This window comes from Phalacrocorax carbo, chromosome 6 (assembly GCF_963921805.1).
Source record: "Phalacrocorax carbo chromosome 6, bPhaCar2.1, whole genome shotgun sequence".
Taxonomy (NCBI): domain Eukaryota; kingdom Metazoa; phylum Chordata; class Aves; order Suliformes; family Phalacrocoracidae; genus Phalacrocorax; species Phalacrocorax carbo.
Window position 1 is genome coordinate 50,119,704 of NC_087518.1, and position 22,996 is coordinate 50,142,699.

At 37.8% G+C, this 22,996-nt stretch overlaps 1 protein-coding gene across 10 annotated transcripts in view; it reads right to left on the reverse strand.

Moving 5' to 3' along the window:
• The window catches only part of MAST2 (microtubule associated serine/threonine kinase 2), a 199,728-nt gene that overhangs the window by 26,212 nt on the left and 150,520 nt on the right, over positions 1–22,996 (reverse strand). For all 10 annotated transcript variants that reach the window (XM_064455190.1, XM_064455188.1, XM_064455191.1 and 7 more), the window contains 7 exons: positions 17,377–17,452; positions 15,882–16,091; positions 9,841–9,942; positions 5,669–5,801; positions 3,960–4,021; positions 3,195–3,280; positions 1,031–1,239 (listed from right to left, as the gene is read on the reverse strand). In XM_064455190.1, the coding sequence (XP_064311260.1) occupies positions 1,031–1,239; positions 3,195–3,280; positions 3,960–4,021; positions 5,669–5,801; positions 9,841–9,942; positions 15,882–16,091; positions 17,377–17,452 (878 nt within the window). The remainder of the gene's footprint in view (positions 1–1,030; positions 1,240–3,194; positions 3,281–3,959; positions 4,022–5,668; positions 5,802–9,840; positions 9,943–15,881; positions 16,092–17,376; positions 17,453–22,996) is intronic.

A 22,996-nucleotide genomic window follows, 5' to 3' on the forward strand; every position in this document is an offset into this window, starting at 1 on the left:
ATACAAGCTTCTTTAATTAGTAAGTAAACACCTCTACAACTACTAACTGGCTGTCCCTACTTCCTTACTCATGGAAAGGCTGCCATGCCTTTGGACACAGCGGTAGTCAAGAAAATAAGTTTGTGGGCCCCTTCTTAAGGAACATTGGCCACACATTTCATTCAACCTTCATCTCTACTTGCAAATAGTAATCAATATTAAAATTTGTTACGAGAATACATCTGCTTTCATTCCACTAATTTATCTGAAAGAGCACTAATACAATAACTATAAGCTTATTTCTCATAAACATTCAGCCAAGCAAGCCAGGCATAAGAAATTAATCCTATCCACCGGTGGAAATATATTGCTTATAGTAAGATACAGTGATAAAATCAAATAATATTTCAAAGAATAAGCAAAACAACCCCCTCCCCAGCATAAAGTAGTACTGTATTTTAAAAAAGGCTGCTAAAGAACAAAGACTGTGTTGCTTGATCATGTTTCTTAACTGTCTGTTTCTAACTGTAATGCCAAGCAAATGTGCTATGGATCTAGCCATGCCATCCCAGAGGAGAGTGGGAGGATCTCTTTGCAATGAGGACTGGAAAGTTCATGCTGACTTCTGACCCCAGCAGTTTTCTACATGTGGCTTTATGTTTCCTCAGTTCCACTGCAATCATGTTGTATTAGTCACAGGGATTCACAAATGGAGTATCTGCTTACGCTAAACTGCACTGGCGGTAGAATGACTCATTCCTCCGGCTCAGCCCAAGCAGTCCATACACTCCTCCCTAAAAGGGCATCACGACCTCCCCTGCAACTGCAGGGCTGACTGAGCTCACTTCCCGTGAAGAAAGGGCTAGCACACATGAGATGGTCTCCCCATTTGTTGTGTTCAGAGCAGTGCACTGATCAGTCTTACACCTGAAAGTACACATCTTATAAATCACTCGGAAACCTCATGCTTTACGAGGAGACACACTGCATACACACTACACGCCCATCATATCTAAGGTCCCTTTGCAGGTGTAGATAATGACAACCATACCTTCAACATACTCCATAACCATGCACAGGTGACGCTTGGTCTCAAAGGAGCAGAACATGCTGACCACAAAGGGGTTCTCAGCAAATGTCAAGATATCTCTCTCCACAAAAGCCTGCTGGATCTGGTTTCTCAAAATTAGGTTCTGTTTGTTGATCTTCTTCATGGCAAAACGTTGCCGGGTGGTCTTGTGTCGCACCAAATACACCGCTCTAGAAAACCACATACCAAGAGGAAAAGTTCCATTTTCAGTTCAAACTGGTTTGGTTTGAGTTTTAAAAACAGTGATGGTAACTGTTTTGGACAGATCCTGACAGACTTATCTGTGACTCCATAAAATCCATCTCAGTGCCAAGCTCCCTTAGAAAAGAAGGAACCCCATGATGCTTCCTTCCAAAAGCTACTCTGCCTTCTTGAATTAAGCAGCATTTTCGCTGATGTAACTAACAAGGAGATATTTCAGACACAAATGTCACAAACTTCCTTAAGCATCATTGCTGAGGGGGATGTATTTTTCAACACTACAGTAACCATTTCACTTAAAAAATTGTCCAAAATGTATGGAATCAGCATGATTTCCTTCCGAGTCCCATAAAATTAATTTGACGCAACACTGTCGCCGGGGATTTCCTTCAGTAAAGTATCTCTTATGTTTCTATCATTTGCAGATCATTAGATTCCTGCACATTAATAATACAGTTGGCAAATAAAATTTTCATCCAGTTTGCCTGCCTTATTGAATCAGTACTTGTTTCCTTTTCCCTGGAGTATATTACATTTAACATGGTATTGTGTCTCACCAGCAGCTGACTATAAAATATACCTATGATAAACACAAATGCGACTAACAGCAAAACTACCACCTCTCCCTCCCCTTTTTACAAAGTTACATTTAAATCATGGGGCCTGTGCAGAAATATGACTGAAAAGATATAAAATCTTCTTGTCTAATAATCTGGCTCTTCAACATGCTCCATTGTGTCTTCACTGACTAAAAAATATGCTCACGCTTTTTCCACATGTAATTTTTAAAAAATGAGTTGCTCTTAACTAAGCATGCACTTCAACAAAACACTCAAGCACATGCTCAAGTTTTGCTGTTATGATGTACTGAATTTCACTGCTTTTCAGTTACAGCCTATCACCAGTAAGGATTCACAAACTGCAGAGTCAGGAACTGTCTTTAAAATTCTGGGTAAGTTTGTATGAGCAGTTAAAATTTTAACTGACAAACTTAATCCTGGATTCTTCAGTGGATAACAAAATCTAATAGCATTTTTACTGTATTACTTCTCACAGATTTGCACCAATGTAATTCTAGCATTTCTTTTATGATTTCAGGTGCTCACGAACAGCCACATATGTTACATGTATAATCTGAATACATGGAAGAATGGAAAAGCATAGACTACTTCCCCTCAATATTCTTGCTGTTTCAGTGAATCATCAATAACATTTGCAACTACAGAATTTTACCCTCACTCATTTAACCTTTAAACAAACACAAATCACAGGACTTAGCTAGACAGTGTGAAAGGAAATACAGACTGCCTTGCTAAGCGGTAAGGAAATGGGTCCAAAATAATTTTCTCAGACTCACGGAACTACCTTTTTTACTATTACTTAGGAAATCTCACAATAATCTAAGTGACAATACTTTCCCTAGAAACAATATTTAGGGAAAAAGTTTTTGTCAACTCAAGCTAAGGTACTGAAGTGTCTATATTTTAACTACCTACCATAAAGAAGAGATGTAGAAATAGTTACTGGAAAAACAGGCTTGAGGTCACAGCTAGGAAGGGCTTCAGAAAACTTGCACCCCAGAGGGATTGGGAACGGGATTATTCTGAAAGCTTTAACGTAGGGCAACTAATTTTCCTGAGCTGGAAGCTGTGAATCAGTTCAGCTCAATGTAAGGACTTCACAGCCAGGAACTATGTCCAGGTACAGGGGCTATTGTCTAAGAAACCCTGAGAACGTGCAAGAAATGGCATATCCCAGAAGAATGCAGAAGACATCATAAGTGTAGAACCTCTGTAAGACCCAAACAAAATTAATTTATGCTTTGGACACAACAAAACCAGTCATTCACCAACCTTTGCTATAGCCCTTCCCTGGGTAGGACAATAGTAGTATTTTCTTCTAAAGCAAAGTCTAAAAGCCTTACCCATAAGCACCATTACTGATCAGTTTAATAGTTTCAAACTCTTCTTCAGATGGAGTTTTCTTTGACTGGACAGAGGCCCCACGGCTCTGAAGAAAGAAAAGAAAAAAAAAAAAGAAAAAAAAAAGAAATCAAAAGCAGGAATTACTGTATTCTGTACGTCACGTTTTTTTATCCTTTTCTTCTTTAAGCAGCATTCACCCAAGCTCAATCAATTTCTAAAACGCTGGAGTCCTCAGCTTTAGGATAATTGTCCATAACCCCAGGTCCCTCAGAGATTCCCTCCACAAATATTAGTACAAAAAGTCAGTGGACTGGAAGATTCAGGTCTTTCCTCAGTAGTACATTTAAAAAAAAAAACCAAACAATTAAAAAAAACAACTAATGATCTGTGATACCTAGCAAGCCATATCATTAAATTTTTCTAACGAGCTGTTAAAGTCACCTCTCTTCATACCCACCACATTTTACAAATGACAATATAAATAATTTCTCCAGATTATTTTTGTTTGCAGCTCAAAAAAAACCCAAACAAACCCAACCAAAACTTGATGATAGTGCCTGTTGGCAACTTTTAAGCATTTCACCACAACAGCACAGAGATTTCCACATTTTTATGAGTGTATACTCTAGTTTTAACATGCGTTTTTAAATGTCAGCACTTTAAAATTAAAATTACTCTGCATTATAATTAATTCTTTACTTTAGTCTATTTCTTTCCAAAGAAAAAAAAAAGTGCTAGACAGAGTGAGTGTATTACTGCTTTACCTCGACTGAATCATCTGTCTCAGGAGTGTCTGGGCTGTCATAGCTATTCAGCTGGGCCATTTCTGAAAAGAAAGGGGAAAGATTACTCGTAATGATCTCAATCAAACACTATTCTCTTTGTTTATACAAGACAAACAGGATTTTAAGAGGTGCTTGTAGATGACAAGGACTTTTTTCCCCTCTGTAAAAAGTCAGCCCACTTATACAGTGATAACCTTTACCATCTTTTAAACTGTAGGCAGTATTTTATGTAAAGTTGAATATAATTAATTGTTCTAATTTCAGCCTGACTTATTCTAGGTGGTTTCTATAATAAGTAAAACCAATCAATGCAAGTTTGGGGAAGCGACTAGCTAGTTAATATTAAAACCTATTCCATGCATATATGTCTGCATATAGCCTGGTGGCACCTCTGTACTCCAGAAAAGAAAAAGCATTACATTTCAAACAAGCTCTATGAAATGTGTCTGATTCTGCAAAATGTTGAGCAGCAGCAAATTGTAAGAAAGTCAGTTAGTTTAGGCTACTCAGCTGTCTTAGGAGATGCTATAAACTTTGCAAAACCAAATCCGATATTAACTGCTAGTCTCTGCACAGACATCATTCACATTTCTGTGTGCTCTCCTTACAGAAAGGAAATAAGGTACCTTGACATCTCCACACATTTCTAAAGAAAATTTGACTTTAGTAAGGGGAATTAGTGATGGAAAGGTTCTCTCCCATGACAGGGATCAAAGGAAATTTCCCTTTAATGTCAGATTTCAACAAATGCTATTAAATTGCATTTAGCAATCTTTGGTAGAAATTTTCCCAAAGAGCTCTTCACTTGAAGTCAACCTGTCACTGTCATTCTAGTAAACACTGTAGAATTTAAACTAGTCCTATCCAGACTACTAATTTATGCTAAAATTATGCTCTCCTGAGAAAACAAAATGTATGGTTCAATCGCTGAAATATCCCACAGTAACCTCCAGTCTCTGTCACACTTTCTAGTGTTGCTGAGCAAGCTGTGCACGCTCATAAAACTTGTCATAGGAGAAGAGATTCAGCTAGCAAAGTACCAGGCAGAACTATTAACTCACAAATTCCAAAGTTCGGATCTTCTGGGCCTCTGTACATTTACAGCATATTCAATTTACCATATGCGATTCTGGGACCCAGCAGAAAAGCTGTTATTTTCTTCCAACACATTACTCTCCTTGGTTTCGCTGCTATGCAAGATGTAAAAATACAATCTCATATCCACCTAAATATTCATACTGGTCCTGGTTTCTCATGGCAAATCACAAATGCACTTTTCCCAGAGAGGACAACGAAGCGGGATGACAGGATACTTTCCAACCAGGCCACCAGCAGGCAGGCAGATCAGAAAAATAACGGGTAAATTTACTTCTACTGTCCAACACCACAGAGAAAACAGTAAAATCATAAAGCCATTTTCTAACATTGTTTCAGCTATAATACAGGGAGACATTATTAACACTATAAGTAAAGAACTGTCACTGCTGATGTGCAGTCCTTACCCCAACAATGCCCCTTTGAGACACAGGGCTGGAAAGGACAGTCTAGAATTTGACAGCAAACAGGAAAATAAGGAAAAATGGCCTAGAAATTAAACCAATATAATAAAAGCTTCCTTCAGCTATGTTGTGACCAGGAGACCTGGTTATCCTTTCAGTAGTTTGGAGAGTACAAAAAAGAGTTCTCACCCTCCAGGGGATCCCTGGTGAGGCCCAGCTGGCTGATAATATAACGAGGAATGTCGCATTTAATTCCTTGCCCTTCCTTGGCATGGCCTTCTGCAGCTTCTAACAAATGGTAGAACTCTTCAGGATCAAACTCCTACAGCAAGGTAATGAGAGAGACAAAGAGAAGTAAATGATTCAGATTTATAATTATGAAAGGTTTCTTTCCCATGTAGGAGATTCCTCAGAAATATCCACAGTTAATTCTGGGCTCAGCAGTGATGCAAAACATTTGCAGTTACAACACGCTTGCCAACACATTCCACTCTGCTCTGCAAAAATGACAGACATTCACAGCTTGCTGGATGTCCACCAGCTTAGATCTGCAAATCGAAACAGGACAAGGACTGTGGGGACTTTTTATGAACCAAAACCAGACTACTGGATAATACCATCGTGATAATGTAAGCACCAATGTGGACACACTTCCCAGTTTTGTCACACTGAGGTGTGCCAGTCTGTGATGACTGTGGCGCCTTCTTCTGCCACTTCTTGACAGGTGAGTTAAACCAATATAAACCTCTCCAGCTTCAAATGTCACTTCCGATCAAGCCATACACCCACCCAATTCTGTAACTGTCCTGACCTTAGCAATTGTTGATAAAATTATTAATAAAACAGCAAATGCTGTTTTACCAGCAGAGATTTAACTTTATATATAAGACAGACTACTGCAGTATTTGTTATTTGTTGTACTATACAGTACAGGATCATCATATCAACTCAGTCTTGGTGTATGTGATCTCTAAGGCAAGAAAAGGTTGTAAGAAGGTGTGATCTCTTTTACTAGACTAGCAGATACAGTTGGAAATAAAAGACAAGCAGCAGGAGCTCTCTGCTTAGAAGCAACTTCACTAGTTAACTTTAACTTTCCCCTACAAACCTCATCATTCACCAGCAATGAGCAGCTTTGCCAAGACTCTTCAAAAATTTTCTAGTGACACGGGAGGATAAAAGAGCAAAGGTTACAGTATACAACTGTGAGGGCATCAGAAAAGAACTGATGTTAGTCTGCTCAGCAGTGTAAGAGAAAAGAGATCACAGAACTGCAAACGAGAAAAATAAATATGATGATGTAAAGGTATTTGAATGGTTAGAGAAACAGAAAAAAGAAGTGCTTTTTCTTGGCTGCTTTAAGCAATGCTGCTTAGATATATGCTGTCACCAAAGACAGCAACAATGCAAGAAAGTAAGTTCCTTCCTAACTCCTCTGGAAAAGGATTCATCAACTACTTCAGAATGGGCAGAGAGCAAAAGCCAGACCAGAGAGGACTACGGGAGAGAGATGGTCAACACTATTGTACTACTGAAAGGGAAGGTGGAGTCGAGGAAGGGCTTGTCATGATACAACTGTAGGTCGTTTACTGGTGAGTGAAGGACAGAAGAAAAAAAAGTCTGGTGACAAAAAATTCAAACATATAAAAAAATTAAGAAATTAAATAAATTCCAATTCTGTCTCCTTTTTAGTAGATTTATTTAATCATCTGATTATAGTTTTGCTTAAATGGAGAAAAATGATCCCTCCTAAGCAGAGGCAAATGCTATGGAAAAATAATCTGAAAAAAGAATAAATTACAGACTTTTTCCCTAAAGATCATTTCAGTGATGCACAACACATTATTATTTTCTTGAAGCCCCAGAGAGTCAGTCCATGAATAAACATTTTACAGTCCAACAGGTAATACAAAGACTGAAACCAAATAACTGAAGTTTGAGATACTTAAATGCCTTCACTCCCATTAAAACAATCAAGACCATCACAACCACTACCTGTATGGCCAGTTAATTCATTTACAAGGAAGAAATAAGAATAAACTGTGTTACTAAAATTAACATTAATATTAAATCTTAGAATACTCATCTATAAATTCACAAACAATGAAGTTAGAGCCTAAATTGATGTTAAAATTGTTAAAATGTTAAATAAATAGGTTTAAAAAAAGAAACAGTTCTCAAGCTAATTAAATGGTAGACAATCCACTGGTATATTTCTTGTTCTTTTAAGGAATAATAGGGACATTAATACTTAAGGACTCATGTCAGCAGAATAAAATATATATATATGGAAAATATTGCTAGAAAGGCAATCAGGTTTCATAGACAGGAAAGACTAATATACAGATACAAATATTCTTTTTATGTTTTGAACGCTAGCCACTTCATTGTCAAAGTTGTCACTACATGCTTTGGACTTCATTACTCAAATCTCAGTGACTTCACGGCTTCAACCTGCTCCCACTCTGCAGAACGTCAGGTGCAGAAGGTAGTGGAGGAACCTGGAGACCTATAGATTTGCAGCTAAAATCTGGCTTAAGTTTGGATCCGCTTGCAGGTGTAGAGATGGGTTCAACAACTTACTGAGGTTTCCTGCCTTCCTAGATGATGTGTTATCTACACAGTAGATAACTTCTAGTTCTACTATACTACTAGATAGTAGATTATCACATAGTAAAGCGTATGCAAGCATAAATGACAATGGTGAATGCAGCAAATACAAATACAATAAGCTCAAATTTAGTTGCTTTCTTCATTGTCTTCACTTCCAAAGGATATTTTGAATAAGTGCTAGAAGACAAATGGAGTCACAAAACTCCTCTAAATCACGAAGTTTTGAAAGCCAAAGATTTCCCAGTCTGAACGCTGTTGTGTCCAGGATTTTCAATGTAATCTAGTGGAGACTTCTTGAATAAGTAAGTGTAGGCATCTATCTTTCTAGCTGTGTGGCCCACTACTTCATCACTGACAATGGTCTTCCTTGTGCTGTAGGGTTCACAGCAAAGCAATCCATCTGACAGTCATGGAGGAGGAATAAAGGAATCCTCCAAAGTCTACTGGTGTTTTCACCAGTATTTCAGCATATGTTTTCAAAAGCTGATATCATTGGAAAGGTTGGACCACTCTTGTCTAGTTTGACAAAGAAGGCTCTGCAAAACTCATTTATCTGTTAATGACTCCAGTGATAAAAGTCACCCCTGTGCACACTTCCTGCGATGTGCTTTAAATGTTACCTGTACATCTATATCCAGCCACAGATTCCTAATTCAGCCAATTTCCTTAATGTGTCAGTCTGATGTAGGTTCTTTGTCATTTTTATGTCCGGAAAGAGCCATTACATTGTAAGCTTTGACCTCTCATGTAACACAAGCCAAGGAATTTCATCATGCTATTTCATAAGCTTCCACTGTAGGTTTTTGTGACCCTTCCCTACACTCTCACCAATTTTTCAACATCCTTTGGAAACAGTGTCACAGAACTGACCCCTATAACCAATAATCACCACAACACTGTGTACAGCAGAGGCCTGGTCTGAAGACCCTCTTTCCATATATGTTCAAGATTTATATTAACACTCTTGCTGTGGCATCCCGGTGTGAATGTATGTTCAGGCTGCATAAATATTTTTCGAGTTGCACGACTTCAGGAAACAATGGCCTATTTCATTAGGATGGCCTATACACTTTTCACCATTTCCTAGAGTTATATAAAAGAATACTTTCTTATTAGCCAAAGTAAGTTGTTTTTTAAAAAAAAAAAAAAAAAAAAAGATATTTGCTTTTCCATATATACCAACAACATTGAAAAGGATTTCAACCACAGGCTTCCAAATCTGCTTGAATCTCTCACTGCCTGCCCCTCTGTGTTCACAGCTGGAAAACCTGACATCAGGTTTCTCTGCAATTGCTGTGTTTGAGTCCAAGAGCTCAAATACCATTTATATTATGGAAGGGAACTTCTTCCTTAGTGACAGTTCTTTCTTAGCACAGCTCTCTGGGCACCATATGCATCATACATTTACACACTCTTCACTGTACCTGCTAACAACATGAGGAAAATCAGGTGGCATCAAGTAGCATGAAATAAATGATGTCAACAGCTACACCTGGCCCCTCAGCCATAAACTTTATACTAAAATATAATTTAGTGGCTATTGCAGCTGACACTCCAATTAAAAAATACTTCTATATTAATGCTAAAGACACTTAGTACTTTAAAAAAAATATTGATTATATTGATTTATTTTTAATCAATGTTTTCATGATAATGTAAAGTTTTCTCTTGAAGGCTTTGTGTTCCTTATCTCTTCAAACACACACCAGACTCTTTAGATCATAATGCACTCTGAGGACCAAACTTACCAGGCACTCAAGCAGCCGAGCTGGTCGTGCAATGATAATCATCAGCTTCTTCACAAGTTGGGTAACGAAGGCAACCTCGGAGCTCTCGGATCGCTCGTGGGCCTGTGGATAGCAGAACATCACATTATGGGCCTAGCAGTGAACTCTTCATTTTTGTATGTAAATGCTCACCACAGGGCAATCACCAGCTCAGTAACTGTAATTCAGCAGCAAAGGCATGACGAGTCAGGGCAGGCAATGATCTCAGTTCATTCAAGGATGCCAAGTTACATATAGCTTTACCATTACAACTGACTCCTTTTATCGTGCAAGAGATATTTCAAAGGCTCTACTTCCATTATATCACCTATCAATTATATTAGAAATTATGTGTTTTTATTTTATTTTTTAAAATGAAAATAGGAATACTGATTTTTTTCAGTTTTACCTTCCACACAATACTATCTAGATAATTACCAAGAGGTATGCCTGTTTCTAGGCTTTACTTTCAGACAAAATTTGAACTACTACTGTTCATCCTCAAGAAAAACCTAAACTTTAGTTTCTCTTTATTTATTTTTATAAATCTGCTGAACAACTACAGCATTGGATCATATGCTATGTGAGCATATAGAAACCTAATTCAGAGCATTTACTCTTGTCCACTCCCTTTACTTTACCAGATTTCAGTATAAATTCAACGCTTAGTTTCAAGGGGGGGGTGTGTGTGACAGGGTGCCTATTTATAACAATTAACACACTAAAACAAAAGTTAGAAAAAAAACCACCACCAAAGACAAGTTTGAACAACCTCCCCCAAATTATTCTTCTTTTGCTCAAGCACACAATGGTTACATTATGAATCCTGAAGCACAAATAAAATAGTATTTCACTGCAGGGTGATAAAAAGATGGTTCCAATGACATGTAAAAACTCTGAACCAAAGTATAGCTCTTTTTTCCCCAAGGTCTAAAAATTAGGCTTTAGCAGTGCCACAAATATAAACTCCATAACCAATGAGCTTGTGCTGGCAATGAGCCAATTGCTTATAGGAATGATATTTTATCAACAAGGATGCAAGCAGCAAGAAACTAAAAGGTTCATTTAGCATTGTTCATTAGCACCATCTAAGAAAAAGCCATATATGGGTGAGAAGTCAAATCATGTTGGTGATCACCTAAAAGATCAATAAAAACACAGGGAAGCAGAAATTCAGAGCTAGAAACACACAGGCAGCATTTTAAATGCTATATCCCTGATATTTTATTACCAAACAAAAAATAAGGGTTCATTATTTCTCATTTTGACATGGGTCAGAATAAGACATGTGAACTTGTTTACTTCAGCACTGATAAGCTAGGGCAAGAATTTCAACCTTGAAGAAAACGATGTAACTGTTAGTTCATTATCTAAAAAGAACATCAGAGATACTTCCTCACTACTGAGCCTTATACAGCAAGATTATTCTGAAAGCACTGAAATAAGTTGCAATTTTTTTTCTAACTAAAAGGTATTTTCTAATTATAAAATAGAAAATAATCAAAATGAAAATTATTAGTATTCACTCTGTGACCCCTACTGCATTAAGCAAACTTATGAGTTAAAATATGAATTCTAGGAAGAAATTAATGCTTTCATATTTGAAAAGCCATTCCAGATCACCAGGGGTTAGCTGTGTTGAAATGAATAAATACAACATCAACAACTTTGTATTATCTGAAATATGAGCCATGCAATTGGAAAGTCCTCCCCCCCGTAAGTTATATTATGCAAAAAGTAATAATTCATCTCTTTGCATCCATTTGTATTGTTGAAGCAAACTTATTCTTTCAAATCAAGTCCTTTTGTTTTCTCCTTTTCTCATCTACAACAATTTAGGCAAAATAATTGAAAAATGTAACTAATTTAATCAGGTGTCTGTTTTGAAAATTAAAAGCTAGACCATCACTGCCAAATGATACAGAAAAACAGAAGGAAAAAAAAAAGATAAAAAGAGTACAAAAATCAAACACAACTTGTAACAGCCACTCAGCCATCATCTCTGCACAGCGCTGCTCTTCCAAGATCCTCGGGAAAACTGCCTCTTCTTGTTTCCTTCTTGCACAGGAAAGCCCGGACATCCCTACAGACATCTTGTTTACAATTTGTCCCAAGGACAGCATCTGGAAACCAGAGGGTTTTATAGCCAAGCACTGCCTGCTGCTTCCATGTGCCTTGGTATGAGGCGTGCCATCTCATTAGCAGCTCCCAATGACGACATGCTTATCTGAAGGTTGCTGGTAGCATTTCAGGGTTTCCCCCCACCCTCCACCTCCTGAGGGGAGGAGGGGGAAGCTACAGGGGTTGTGGGTAGAGGCTGATGCCATTCCTGCACACATTGCCAGGACACATGTACAGGAGGTAGCAACGGGTAATTTAAAAACCGATTCCCTTATCTGAAAGACCCATCCGTCACTAACTGTAGCTACTGGGGCATGAAATTAAAATCACTGTCCTCCCCTGGGGTTCAACAGGACCAATAACTGGGATATGCAAGTCATAACACTGTAATTGAGCTAATATACTGATGGAAACCAAAACAATAGACCTGCAATGCCAAGAACCAATACATTTACGCTCAGGCTTGTATTAAGAAAGCAATCCCAATCAGAACATCCATTTACCAATGTGCAGCATCAGTCACCACAGTATAATGCTAACACCTTCCCCTGTTCCTTTTGTTCCATGCACAGAAACACCTGTAGTCCTTCAGCTTCCTCACCAATTGGCTCCATCTATGCAAAGGCCATTAAACTGCTTTTGGCAAGTTTTACCTCAATTCAACCAAGTAATAACTGTCTATAACCTTTTTTTTTTACCCAGCAACCTGAGCTGCCATCCCATCCTCTAACCCCACCCCACAGTAACAGATAATTGAATCTTGTATATTCTTTTTTATAAGCACTTCATCTTACTTTTAAATTTTTTAACTTCAAGTGTGAAGTGTAACATTCAAGTTCATGTATTCCAAAATAAAGAAAATCTCTTAAATTCATTTTTAATTCAGGATCACTTCAATGATGCAGTAAGCAACAGGTTTTTCTGGCTAAAGGACAATATTTCATGCTCCAAACAAGGGAAGAGATCTCATTTGCCATAACTAATGAGATTCGTTGGTATTTCATTACAAAAGTCAGGATCTAACAACTTCTAAAGGCTTTCTGGTTTTAGATATTTAAACAGCTCATTATTTACATACTAATTTACTTTATTTTACAGATACATTTTTACAACGAAGTAGACTCAAAACTGCAAGACATTAAATCAAGTTTTCTTTCTATGGTTTGAAATACTATGTGAGTTTAGTCTGTTACCATGTCAGAATCAGCGCCTTAAAAAAAGAATTTTAAGAGAATGCATTCTTTCACAGTAAAACTATTTGAAAAGCCATGGGTATTCCTGCCACTTGCTGACCTGCTGCTGCTCATTTCCTTATTCACCAATAAATCATCTTCCCAATCTTTCTGTATCTTATAAAAATTTACCACAAAACTATGTATCCTACTGCACCAACCATACAACTTCCTAAGTAGAAAAGCTTTTTTGATGACCTTCCAGTTGGTATTTTTATATAGCGTGTAAATCTGCATGATACATTAAAAGCTAAGCAAAGGTAAAGACTCTGTACTCCAGGTTTGGCACAATCTAATATTGTCTCCAAACCTCTCAAGATTCACGTAAGTCCTCCAAAAGAAATATTATTGCTGATCTCTATATATTTAGACTGAAATGTCCCAATTATTTCCTTTTAGAATGCAGTTTGAAGGGCAAAGCACAGACTGGAGAGCAGGGGAAAGCAAGTTCTTTTAAAATACTATTGTATAAAAGAAAAGACAAGGAACTATGAGAGGACAGAAAAAGCAAAAGAGAAAGATGTGGAATGAAGTCCACAGAGTACTCCTCTGCTCTCTTCGATTTCTTTGTCCTCTTCCGGCCCAGCCTGTTCTGCCTCTCTTGCCTCTCTAAGCTTTCCCTGTACTCACCTCTAACCCATCTCACTTCCTAAAGTAAATCAATTAAACTTAAGAGTTGACCCTTCTCTCACCCCCACTCTGCAGAAGATGTTAAGGAGGAAGAGGGCAAAGCAAGCCCTGAATGTCAGTTCCTGAACTAGCCCAGAGACGACCACTGTATCTTCTCTAATAACAGTTCAATGTCATCTTTCCCTGTGCTTAGGAATAGCAGAATAATGCATGTAGGATCAAAGGGAAAGGACATTTAAGAAGTGTGCTTTGAGGATTTGTTGTGAGGGAGGGGAGAGGGAAGGAAAAAGCAGATTTATCTGACCCACACCTTCTCCAAGATCCTCATTAACCTCTTCTGGCCAGAAGACAGGCCTGAAAGTGGCCAAACCCAATTTATTGCTCTCTTTATTCCTTATGGTATGAGAAATCATTGTCCACACACAGAGGAGGAAAGTCTGGGAGTGGGAGATTTTCAAGCTCCACGTATCTGCCACCAGAAGCAATAACCACACTGCAGTCCCCTTGCATCCCTTGAAAGGTAAGCTATTTTGCCAAGCATACACTACCACTTTTAGTTAAACTGTTACAGCTTCTGAACCATCACCCAAAGAGGCCTGACTGCTTATTTCACACCTGATGTGTGCAAATACTCTGCTTCTAGACTCTGGAGATACAAGGTGGACCACTGGCACATACTCATCTGGCTGCAGGAAATCCCTCCATATCCCTTTTTCACTGCCAGCCCTACAGTGCCTGCCCTGCAGAGGCAGGACTGACTGCTCATGCGCTGCCGCCAGCCCGCAGCCAGCCGTCGTGAGCCCAGCAGTAATGGCTGGATGATGCTGATCCTGCCCATGAAGGCTATGTGCCACTTTCAAACTCCAGAAACATTTTCCTTTCTTTTAAAAACTACTAATAGTGAACAATTTCTTTGACTACATGCAGTTCTTCCAGCCCTGTATGGTAGAAAACTCACGACTCATACCAACATGAATCATTTTTCTCCCGTGCATAACCTATCAGGGAAAGTACAGCCACACTCATATAAATAGGGTAGCCAAAGATTTTAGCTGATACAAGGAAAGATTCTGCAGTTTTCACAAAGCTTTTTAATACAATAGTTGTTTATTAATATAGTATTTTTATTCATTTGTCATTTTCTAATGCCTAGAAAGAGTGGCAAAGGGGCACAAACTAGTGCAGTTCATGCCAGTGTGCTGGCAAACTGATTAATGACATATAAACACATCTTCACCAAAGAGATTAAAAATCATCACAGAAAAGAAATTATTTTAGGTGTTCTGTTTCTAGGTGTTTCCGTGCTATTTGCTATCGGAGACTATGATCTTTATAAACCCCGTGTTTTCAGCTTGCTATCTCCTTAAATCAAAGCTTTGGAAGACGTTCCCAAATGGAGGTCTGGACCCAGCAGCTGGTAATTGCACTGACTCTTCACAACAGCTATAGCATAAATTCTAAGAGATTTTTTTAAATTTAATACTATTTTCATTTTAAAGACCAATTTTAATGAGTAGCTGAAGCATACTGAGCATGCATTAAAACTATGCCCCCTTGTGTATTTTCATATGCTTTGAACGCCACAAAACACATGGAAGTACTAAAAAACCCACAACTGGATTAAGTTCAGCTCAAGAAAATCTTTTATGAAAAATTAATAGCAACACTACAAACTATGGTGTTTTCACTCCTTGAAGGCACTATTGTAATTAATAAGTCATTCAGAGTCTTGAAGTACATGAAAGAAAAGTTCAGTAATTTCCTTCATCTGGATGAACCCTATTTTCATAAATGGTAAAGACTGCCTTTGACTTACTTATATGCATATTTAACTTTTGTACAAAGGAAGTACACAGGTGAAGTGAGTTGCTCAAATCTGCCCATGGTAGATCAACAACAGACTGGAATAACTCAGATCTGACACCCTCACCTGCTGCCTTTCCCCTGGAATCCATGTTGTCTCTCCTAAAATCAAAGCTCTGGCTTGCTGTTTAAAGTTTTAATCAAAATAATATATTCCACTTTCCAGAGAGCACTTACATCCTGGAGAAGTTTCTCCAAGTTTTCCTGCAGCTCATAAAAGTACCGAGAAGTAATAAGACCTTCACGTGATTTATCTAGGCAATCTCTCGCCAGTTCAATAACTTGATGATGAATGAAACTTAGGACCCCATCTGCTAATTGCAGTACGTTCTCTGGAGCATTAGAGGCAATAAACTCAGCCAGCCGTTCTTCCATCTGCGCTGTGGCCTAAGAGTACAGAATAAAGAGAAATTACTCTTAAATTTTACTATCCCAGAACTTAAAACATAAACAAGTAGGGGTTAAAGTAACATATCCACAATTCCAAAATGCACGAGGCTTAAAAAAATATTCTAAAATACAACAGCATTCTGCTGAGATTAAATATAGCACACCATAGACAAAAGTTACGTTCACATGAGCAAACAACAAAAATTAATCAGAACACACTTTCTGAAAATGCAAATGACCATAAAAAATATCTTGGTCCTGAGGCTGTATTCCTCCCTGTGTCTCCAAAGTAAGGACATAAGATATGAGGCAGTTTTCAGAACTTTTAGGCAAGACTATGGAAGCTGAAAATCATTGCCCCAAGCAATAGACACATGGCATTTCTATCACTATAAGCCCTGATATCCTGTCTCCAGAGAAACATCTATTTTTGCTCTTGGTAGAAGAGGAAGGAATGGCCATATCAACAGCTCTGGGATACACAATCTTCTACGCTCATTTCAAGGAGATGTTAACTTCCAAAGCCTGATTCCATGGATTTCAGTATTCAGCTTTTTAAAAAACACACACACTTATTTTCACTGCAGATCACTTCAGCACATTTCAGTGTAACTGAATTCTGATTGACTCTTCTAAAAAACCAAATCTATCTTCATTGCTTCTCTGGCACCAAAAGCCCCAGTGGCAAACTTGTTTTTTGCCAAAAACTCCAGTCTAATTTGGAATGACTTTAAAAGAAAATTTTGCATTTCCACTATGAAAATAGAAAACCTACCAAAACCAAAGAAGTTTGGATCAGTATAAATCAAATTTAATGCAGTATACAGGGAATACTGAGAGAATGTTATTCAACTTATTTTGAAATTGTTCTTTAAAATAGCTTTTTAAAGTATATATGAAAATAAGCAAAACAATCCTCTTCCAGCCTTGATCTAATTTGGAATTTAAAGAAAAAGACATGGATTAGGTAAACCATATGGAGAGCCAAAGCACACCCTTCTCCTCACTCTTGTGAGCATTTGTCATGCCAATAAAAGACATGAGAAATTCAGTAAATATGAAATACATACACAAATATACCCTTCTCCATCTGAAGCTCTCTATACATTCAATCAGTTTCCTCTACTGCAGAGTTAACATATGAAGCAGAGAAGACAGCTTCAAACTCTCAGCAAACTGCACCGCTTGGAAATGAGACGCAAGAGCTGGACTCCTACAATGAGCACTACAAATTAATTCTGAGCTTGGTCATTGAAGGCATATTCAAAAACTCACTCCTTACCTTTGGAAACCTTTCTTTGTACACATGATTCATCATTATTATTTCACTGTCAAAGGAAATTGGGGAGCGACCCGGGCTAGAGGAGAAAAGAAAGTAGGTTGTCATTTACAGAGATCACATCAAACCCCTCCAAAATCCAGTGCTGGTCATAATGCTGCCACACTGACTGTAGCCCTTCCCAAAGCCTTGACTTCACTTCAGTAATGAGCACTTCAGAGAAAATCCTAGTAAGGAATGGCAGTCTATAGTCATCTGAAAACTGCTAACATTCCTGTCTTCACGTGACCTCAGGCAGAAACCCACCTATTTTCAGTGAATGCAAGCCCTTACAAGCATGTAAAAACCCAGTGCATTTGTTGCAGGTACATTTGTTATTTCCTTCATTCTCTTACTGCCCTCCATGGCAGTGGTAGCAGCCCTGCTAAGAAAGAAATCTCCGGAGTCTTTAGTGCCAGAAAGAAGCAGAGTAAAATGAAACAAGCAATGTGAGTTGACTAGCTTTCCTTTGTCTGAAGAATACCACGCTACAGGAGGGATGCATGAGCAGTGTTATTCAGCTAAATCTTATATATAAATACCACAAGAAATAGGAACAGAATAATTTTATGAAAACTGCACTCCCTTGAGGCATGTTACACCATGGATGCGTATGCATGTATGCATAGGTTAGCAAGCATCTTCAAGGCACACCATGAAACAGGATGCTAAATCTTGACAAACTGCATTTATATTACTGTTTGGGTATTTTCTTTAAAGAGTTGCATCTCATTTCATCACATCTGATGGTATGCAATGCTCTGACTCATTCTGCCACTGAGGACAACCAGAGTGAGGTAATGCAGATAATCCCTAGCTACAGGATCGCCTACAGCATCTCAATTCTCCGGTTACCTCGTTTTCTTGTTCAAGACAAGCAAAGGCTTCAATTATTTGGCATCTTACATGATCACTGTCTTTACGATTTTAAGAGTACTACATATTGCTAAAAATATTTTCTCTATGTCAAAAAAATACAATTTTATCTTGAATTAGTTCAACTATCTTCAACTTTCTTGTGAAGGATAAAATGAATCTCTCTAAATGGAATAAATGCATTTTAAACTTGGAATGCATTACAGTTACCACCTTGCTGCTCACCTATTTAAAGGAAAAAACCCTTCTTTTGGGAACATATATTTACAGTTCAAAGAAAATTTAACTCACTAGCTCAAGGAATATAGCAATACCAATCTCTTTTCATGTCTGGCACTGGAATTCCATGAATTACTTTGTGTCTTGTTTTCGTTAAGGTTTATCCCTCAGCTTGGGAAAATACACTTCAGATTAAATCTCTCACTGAATGCTTGAATTAAAGGAGAAAAACTGATTTGGATGTTTTGGATACCAAGTAAAAACACATTTTCACCAACTTTTTTTGAAGAAAATATATCCCTCAGCTTGGTAGAGAGCTATTTTTAGTCAAGGAAAATTTTCTTTAAAAAGAAACTTACATTAATGTATGAGATAACAAAAAGAAGGGTAAGAACATTTACATTTCAGACTTAGAAGCAAATTCCCACACATCTAGCCTGCTATCTTTATCCTTTTTTTCTCTAGGACGAGACAATCTGACACAAACACATGACACTTGTTTACTGGCATTTCATATGAGGCTGAAGAACTTGGTGAATGTATTATTTCTCTGTGTGATTTAAGTGAGGTATAAATTTCAAGGATAGATAAGCCCTTTGATACTAACTACAGAACATACATACTTCGTTTTAACACTGAAGTAGTCCTACTAAAATTTGTGCATGCTGAAGTATTTGCTGTCTTAGGGCTATAATAAAACATGAGGGATTTTGCCTTTTGCTTTCAAGGCATTTTATTCATATGGATACAGGAAATTAAGAGCTCTGCAGAAATCATGCTACTTGAGCTGTCCTGCCAGCAGATGTACTGTTTCCTTAAGGAGAGCCACAATGACATGTGAGCTCACTGGGTTTGCTTTTTATGATTCTGAAACAAAGTCATTTCTTTGCACAGGAGTCTACTGATTGGCAAGACAGCAAACACTTATAATCCCTTAGCTTCCTTGGGCATTGGCAGTTTTGTCTATCTCCTTTGGAAGCTGATTAATGCCATTTTTTACCACCTAAAGCGACAGAGCATCCGAACAACTCCAGATAAAACTTTGGGTCAAGGTGCAAACTGTCATTCTAATTAAAATTTGCCCAATATAGCAGGTCAAATTAAATGTCTAGCTGACTATAGCAAGACTACAAAATAATACACTGCACCATAATTTTTTATGTTGATCCTTAGCCTGGGGAACTACAGAAATAACCAGATGGATAACTGACTAACTAACGAAAGGCTAGCAGCCACGCACTGCTGGTTACTTCACAGCACCTCTGAGACACAACCAGGTGAAAAAGAAACCAGGACTGGGCAGATATCTGAATGCCATCAAGGGAGAACATAAGGAAATTTGGGTGGGGGGTTGGGGGGAGTAAAAAGGAGTTTAATGTATTTTATGGGCATGACAGCTTTTCAAATGCAAAAGCTCCACGCATCTACCTAGCACCAAAAATTTCACATAAAGAACTAAACCAGTTTAATGTTTCAAGCTTCACAAAGGAACATATCATTTTCGGTAAAACAGAGGACACATACTGTGCACATGCATAACATTTTAAGGCAAAAAGCAGACTGCTTCTCTTTTCTTGGTGTAGATAGGTAGGTCAAAGAAATGATTATTGTCAGTGGGTTTTTCATTTCAGAGCAGACATTAGAAGAATAATATCTGTCCCCTTAGGCTTAACAGCAGAATGAAAAACTACTCTCTCTTTTCCCCTTCTTCACCCTCCTTCCACTTTATGAAATGATGTGGTGGTAGACTTTCAGTGACATCTATCTCCCGCAAAGGTTTCTAGCCTTCAACTTGTCAAAACTCATGTGTCTTTATCTGATGCTAGAAAGTGAAAATAGCTTATAGACAGCTATATTTCAAGGAGTAGCATTTATTGTAATAACATAAATCTTACAAAATCTAGTTTAATTGTGACCAAATAAAACTGAGATGTTTATGAATACCTAATTTTTCTTTCACTGTGGTGACAGGTATACTTATTAGGAAAAAGAGAAGCTAAAAGCATGCTGCTCCCCTCTGCTTTCACCCTGTACATAAAGGTTTAATTAGGATGTATTTACAGCACATTACCAAAGTCAGCGTCCATAGGAAAATGAAAACCATAGGCCTTAATTTTCTATCACTTCTAAACACACAAAATAAGGAATTTTAAAACTAGAGAGCTAAAGTTGTATGAAGTAGAAACTAAGTTAAACCTTCTGCTGAAGGTGAGCAGAGCATCTATCTTCCTCTTCTCCCAAGAAATAAATCTTTGACCTCATACAAATTACATTAATACTAGAAGTCAGTCAGGAAACTCCACCCTGAAAAAAGAGGCAATAAAGCAGAAGCAAGTATGACCATTCCACATCTGTCCATCAAACTTCAGAGCAAATATGACTCGGTGCTTCACACACACCACAACAATTATACCTTGGGGCCTAACCCTGTTTCTGGATGGGACAATGACCAAAGGAGAAGTGAACTCTGAAGAGCAGAATCCATCTGCTAAAGTCTGAATTTATGCAACATGCACAATAATAGTGAACTACAATTTCCCACAGAATTACAACAATCTATACCATGGAGGAAATAATATAGAAAACTAAAAGTGTAACTTTACATTATTTTTCAGTATTTATTCAGGGATCCTTCTTCCTGCATATCATAACCAAACAGCACAGGAAGCCCACACTGGGCAGTTATTCTAGTGCTCTTTTTAGAAAGGGAATCTAAGGCAGAGCAGGATATACAGTAATTATTCTTCTTATGGAACAGGCAAGCGGTGAAACAGAACTGTAAATAGTCTTTCTCACTGAGTGCTTTGAAAAGTCATTTCTGAGTTTGTTTACATACTTTGATTTTTTAATTCATTTTTACAAACACTCAGCTTCAGCTACATGTCATCTGTGGACAAATACTATTGGTAATGGTTTTGTATCACAACTGTTTTCCAGTTCAGCCCTTCTTTATACTAGGAGTGACGTTCTTACGAATGTAAGGGAGGTTTTTTATATTATTTATCTTTATAAATAAAGTAATAAATAACAATGATATATGTATATATATGAGAGAACATTAAGGAAAAGGGAATACATTTCAATCGCAATCTCTTTGCAAGTAAGGACTAATGAGTTTTTTTCTACAGACTTACACAGGGCCTGCAGCTAGTTCTTTCCAATACCCCAGGATTTTTTATGCATGCCAACAAAGACTAAGACTGCTTTAGACAGAAAACACTAGAAAGTTGAAGTAATGAGCAGTACTGAGGGCAAATAAGAATTCCCAGTTTTCCTCATAATAGAAAACCATAAAGATTGTGAGTGAAACCAAAAATTAATAAATTTAAAATCAATCACTTTGAAGAACTTTTTAAAATCAAGTTCACAGAAGTCACTGTCTTGAGAGAGAAAACAATGTCATTAGAATGTATTTTCACAAGAAATAGACGCCTTATGCTTCAGAATATAAAACTATTATCCTCCTCTGGCAAGTCTGTGGCTGTGTGAATCCCCACACTGCAGGGTGCACCGCCTGCTCCTCTGCAGCTTGTGGCTTCGGCACTTTCTGAAAGCAGCAGCATGAAGTGATGAAACCACCATGATTACTCAAGTGGTTAAAGCTGACGCTTAAGTGCAGTGCGATGAGAGAGCTTCACAACCTGGAGGATCAATTTTTAAGATAAAAATGGACTATGTGGGCCACTGGTGTGGTTTCACAACACCTATTCCTTCTTTCCATCTTGAGTATTTTATTGTCAGCAGTCTTTTTTGGCAACTGACATTTTCTAGGAGTCGTCTCTGTATATTTTTAATGGCAGGATCTAGCATGTCAAAGTCAGGTTGGAGGACTGCATTTAAAAAGCACTACCCAGCAAAGAGATGAAGCAGCATATTTGATTAAGGATGATCTCATCTACTTCAAATATATAAGAAATCACCGCTACAATCTTCAACCCTTTTTTCCCTAGACAACATTATCCTGAAATGCGAAGAGATCAAGAAAAAAGGGGAGATTGGTGGGCTGAGTGACTGCACAAAGGCAGCTCCTGAAGAAGTCATTATTAGTTAACTCTACTTTTATCTCTGACATTCTCCACATATCCCCACGTACTAGCAGCTGCTAAAGGAAGACAAGTAAGAGAACTGGGAAAAGATGGAGGGCAGCATCTCGCTAACTTAAGAAGAGTAACAATGCCAAGTTTAGTGCAAGAATTCATACTCTCCATGCATTTTCCTCCTGAGAGAAAAGATCTTCTTCAGGTAAAGTCCAGGATTGTTCTGAACAAAGCGGAATATAGCCTGGGCATCTCCATGTTGGTCAATAACTTGAAGGATTTGAAGGTTGTTTTACAAAAAAAAGGAGAACAGTTCAGAGATGATATTTAGGAACTACTTCTGCAGGTAATAAAGAAATATTGTCTTCTACTAAAGACACACTGTAAGCACCAAAACAGGTGGATCACATGGAAATACGTTGTTTCATTTAGCATGTAAGTACCGGATCTAT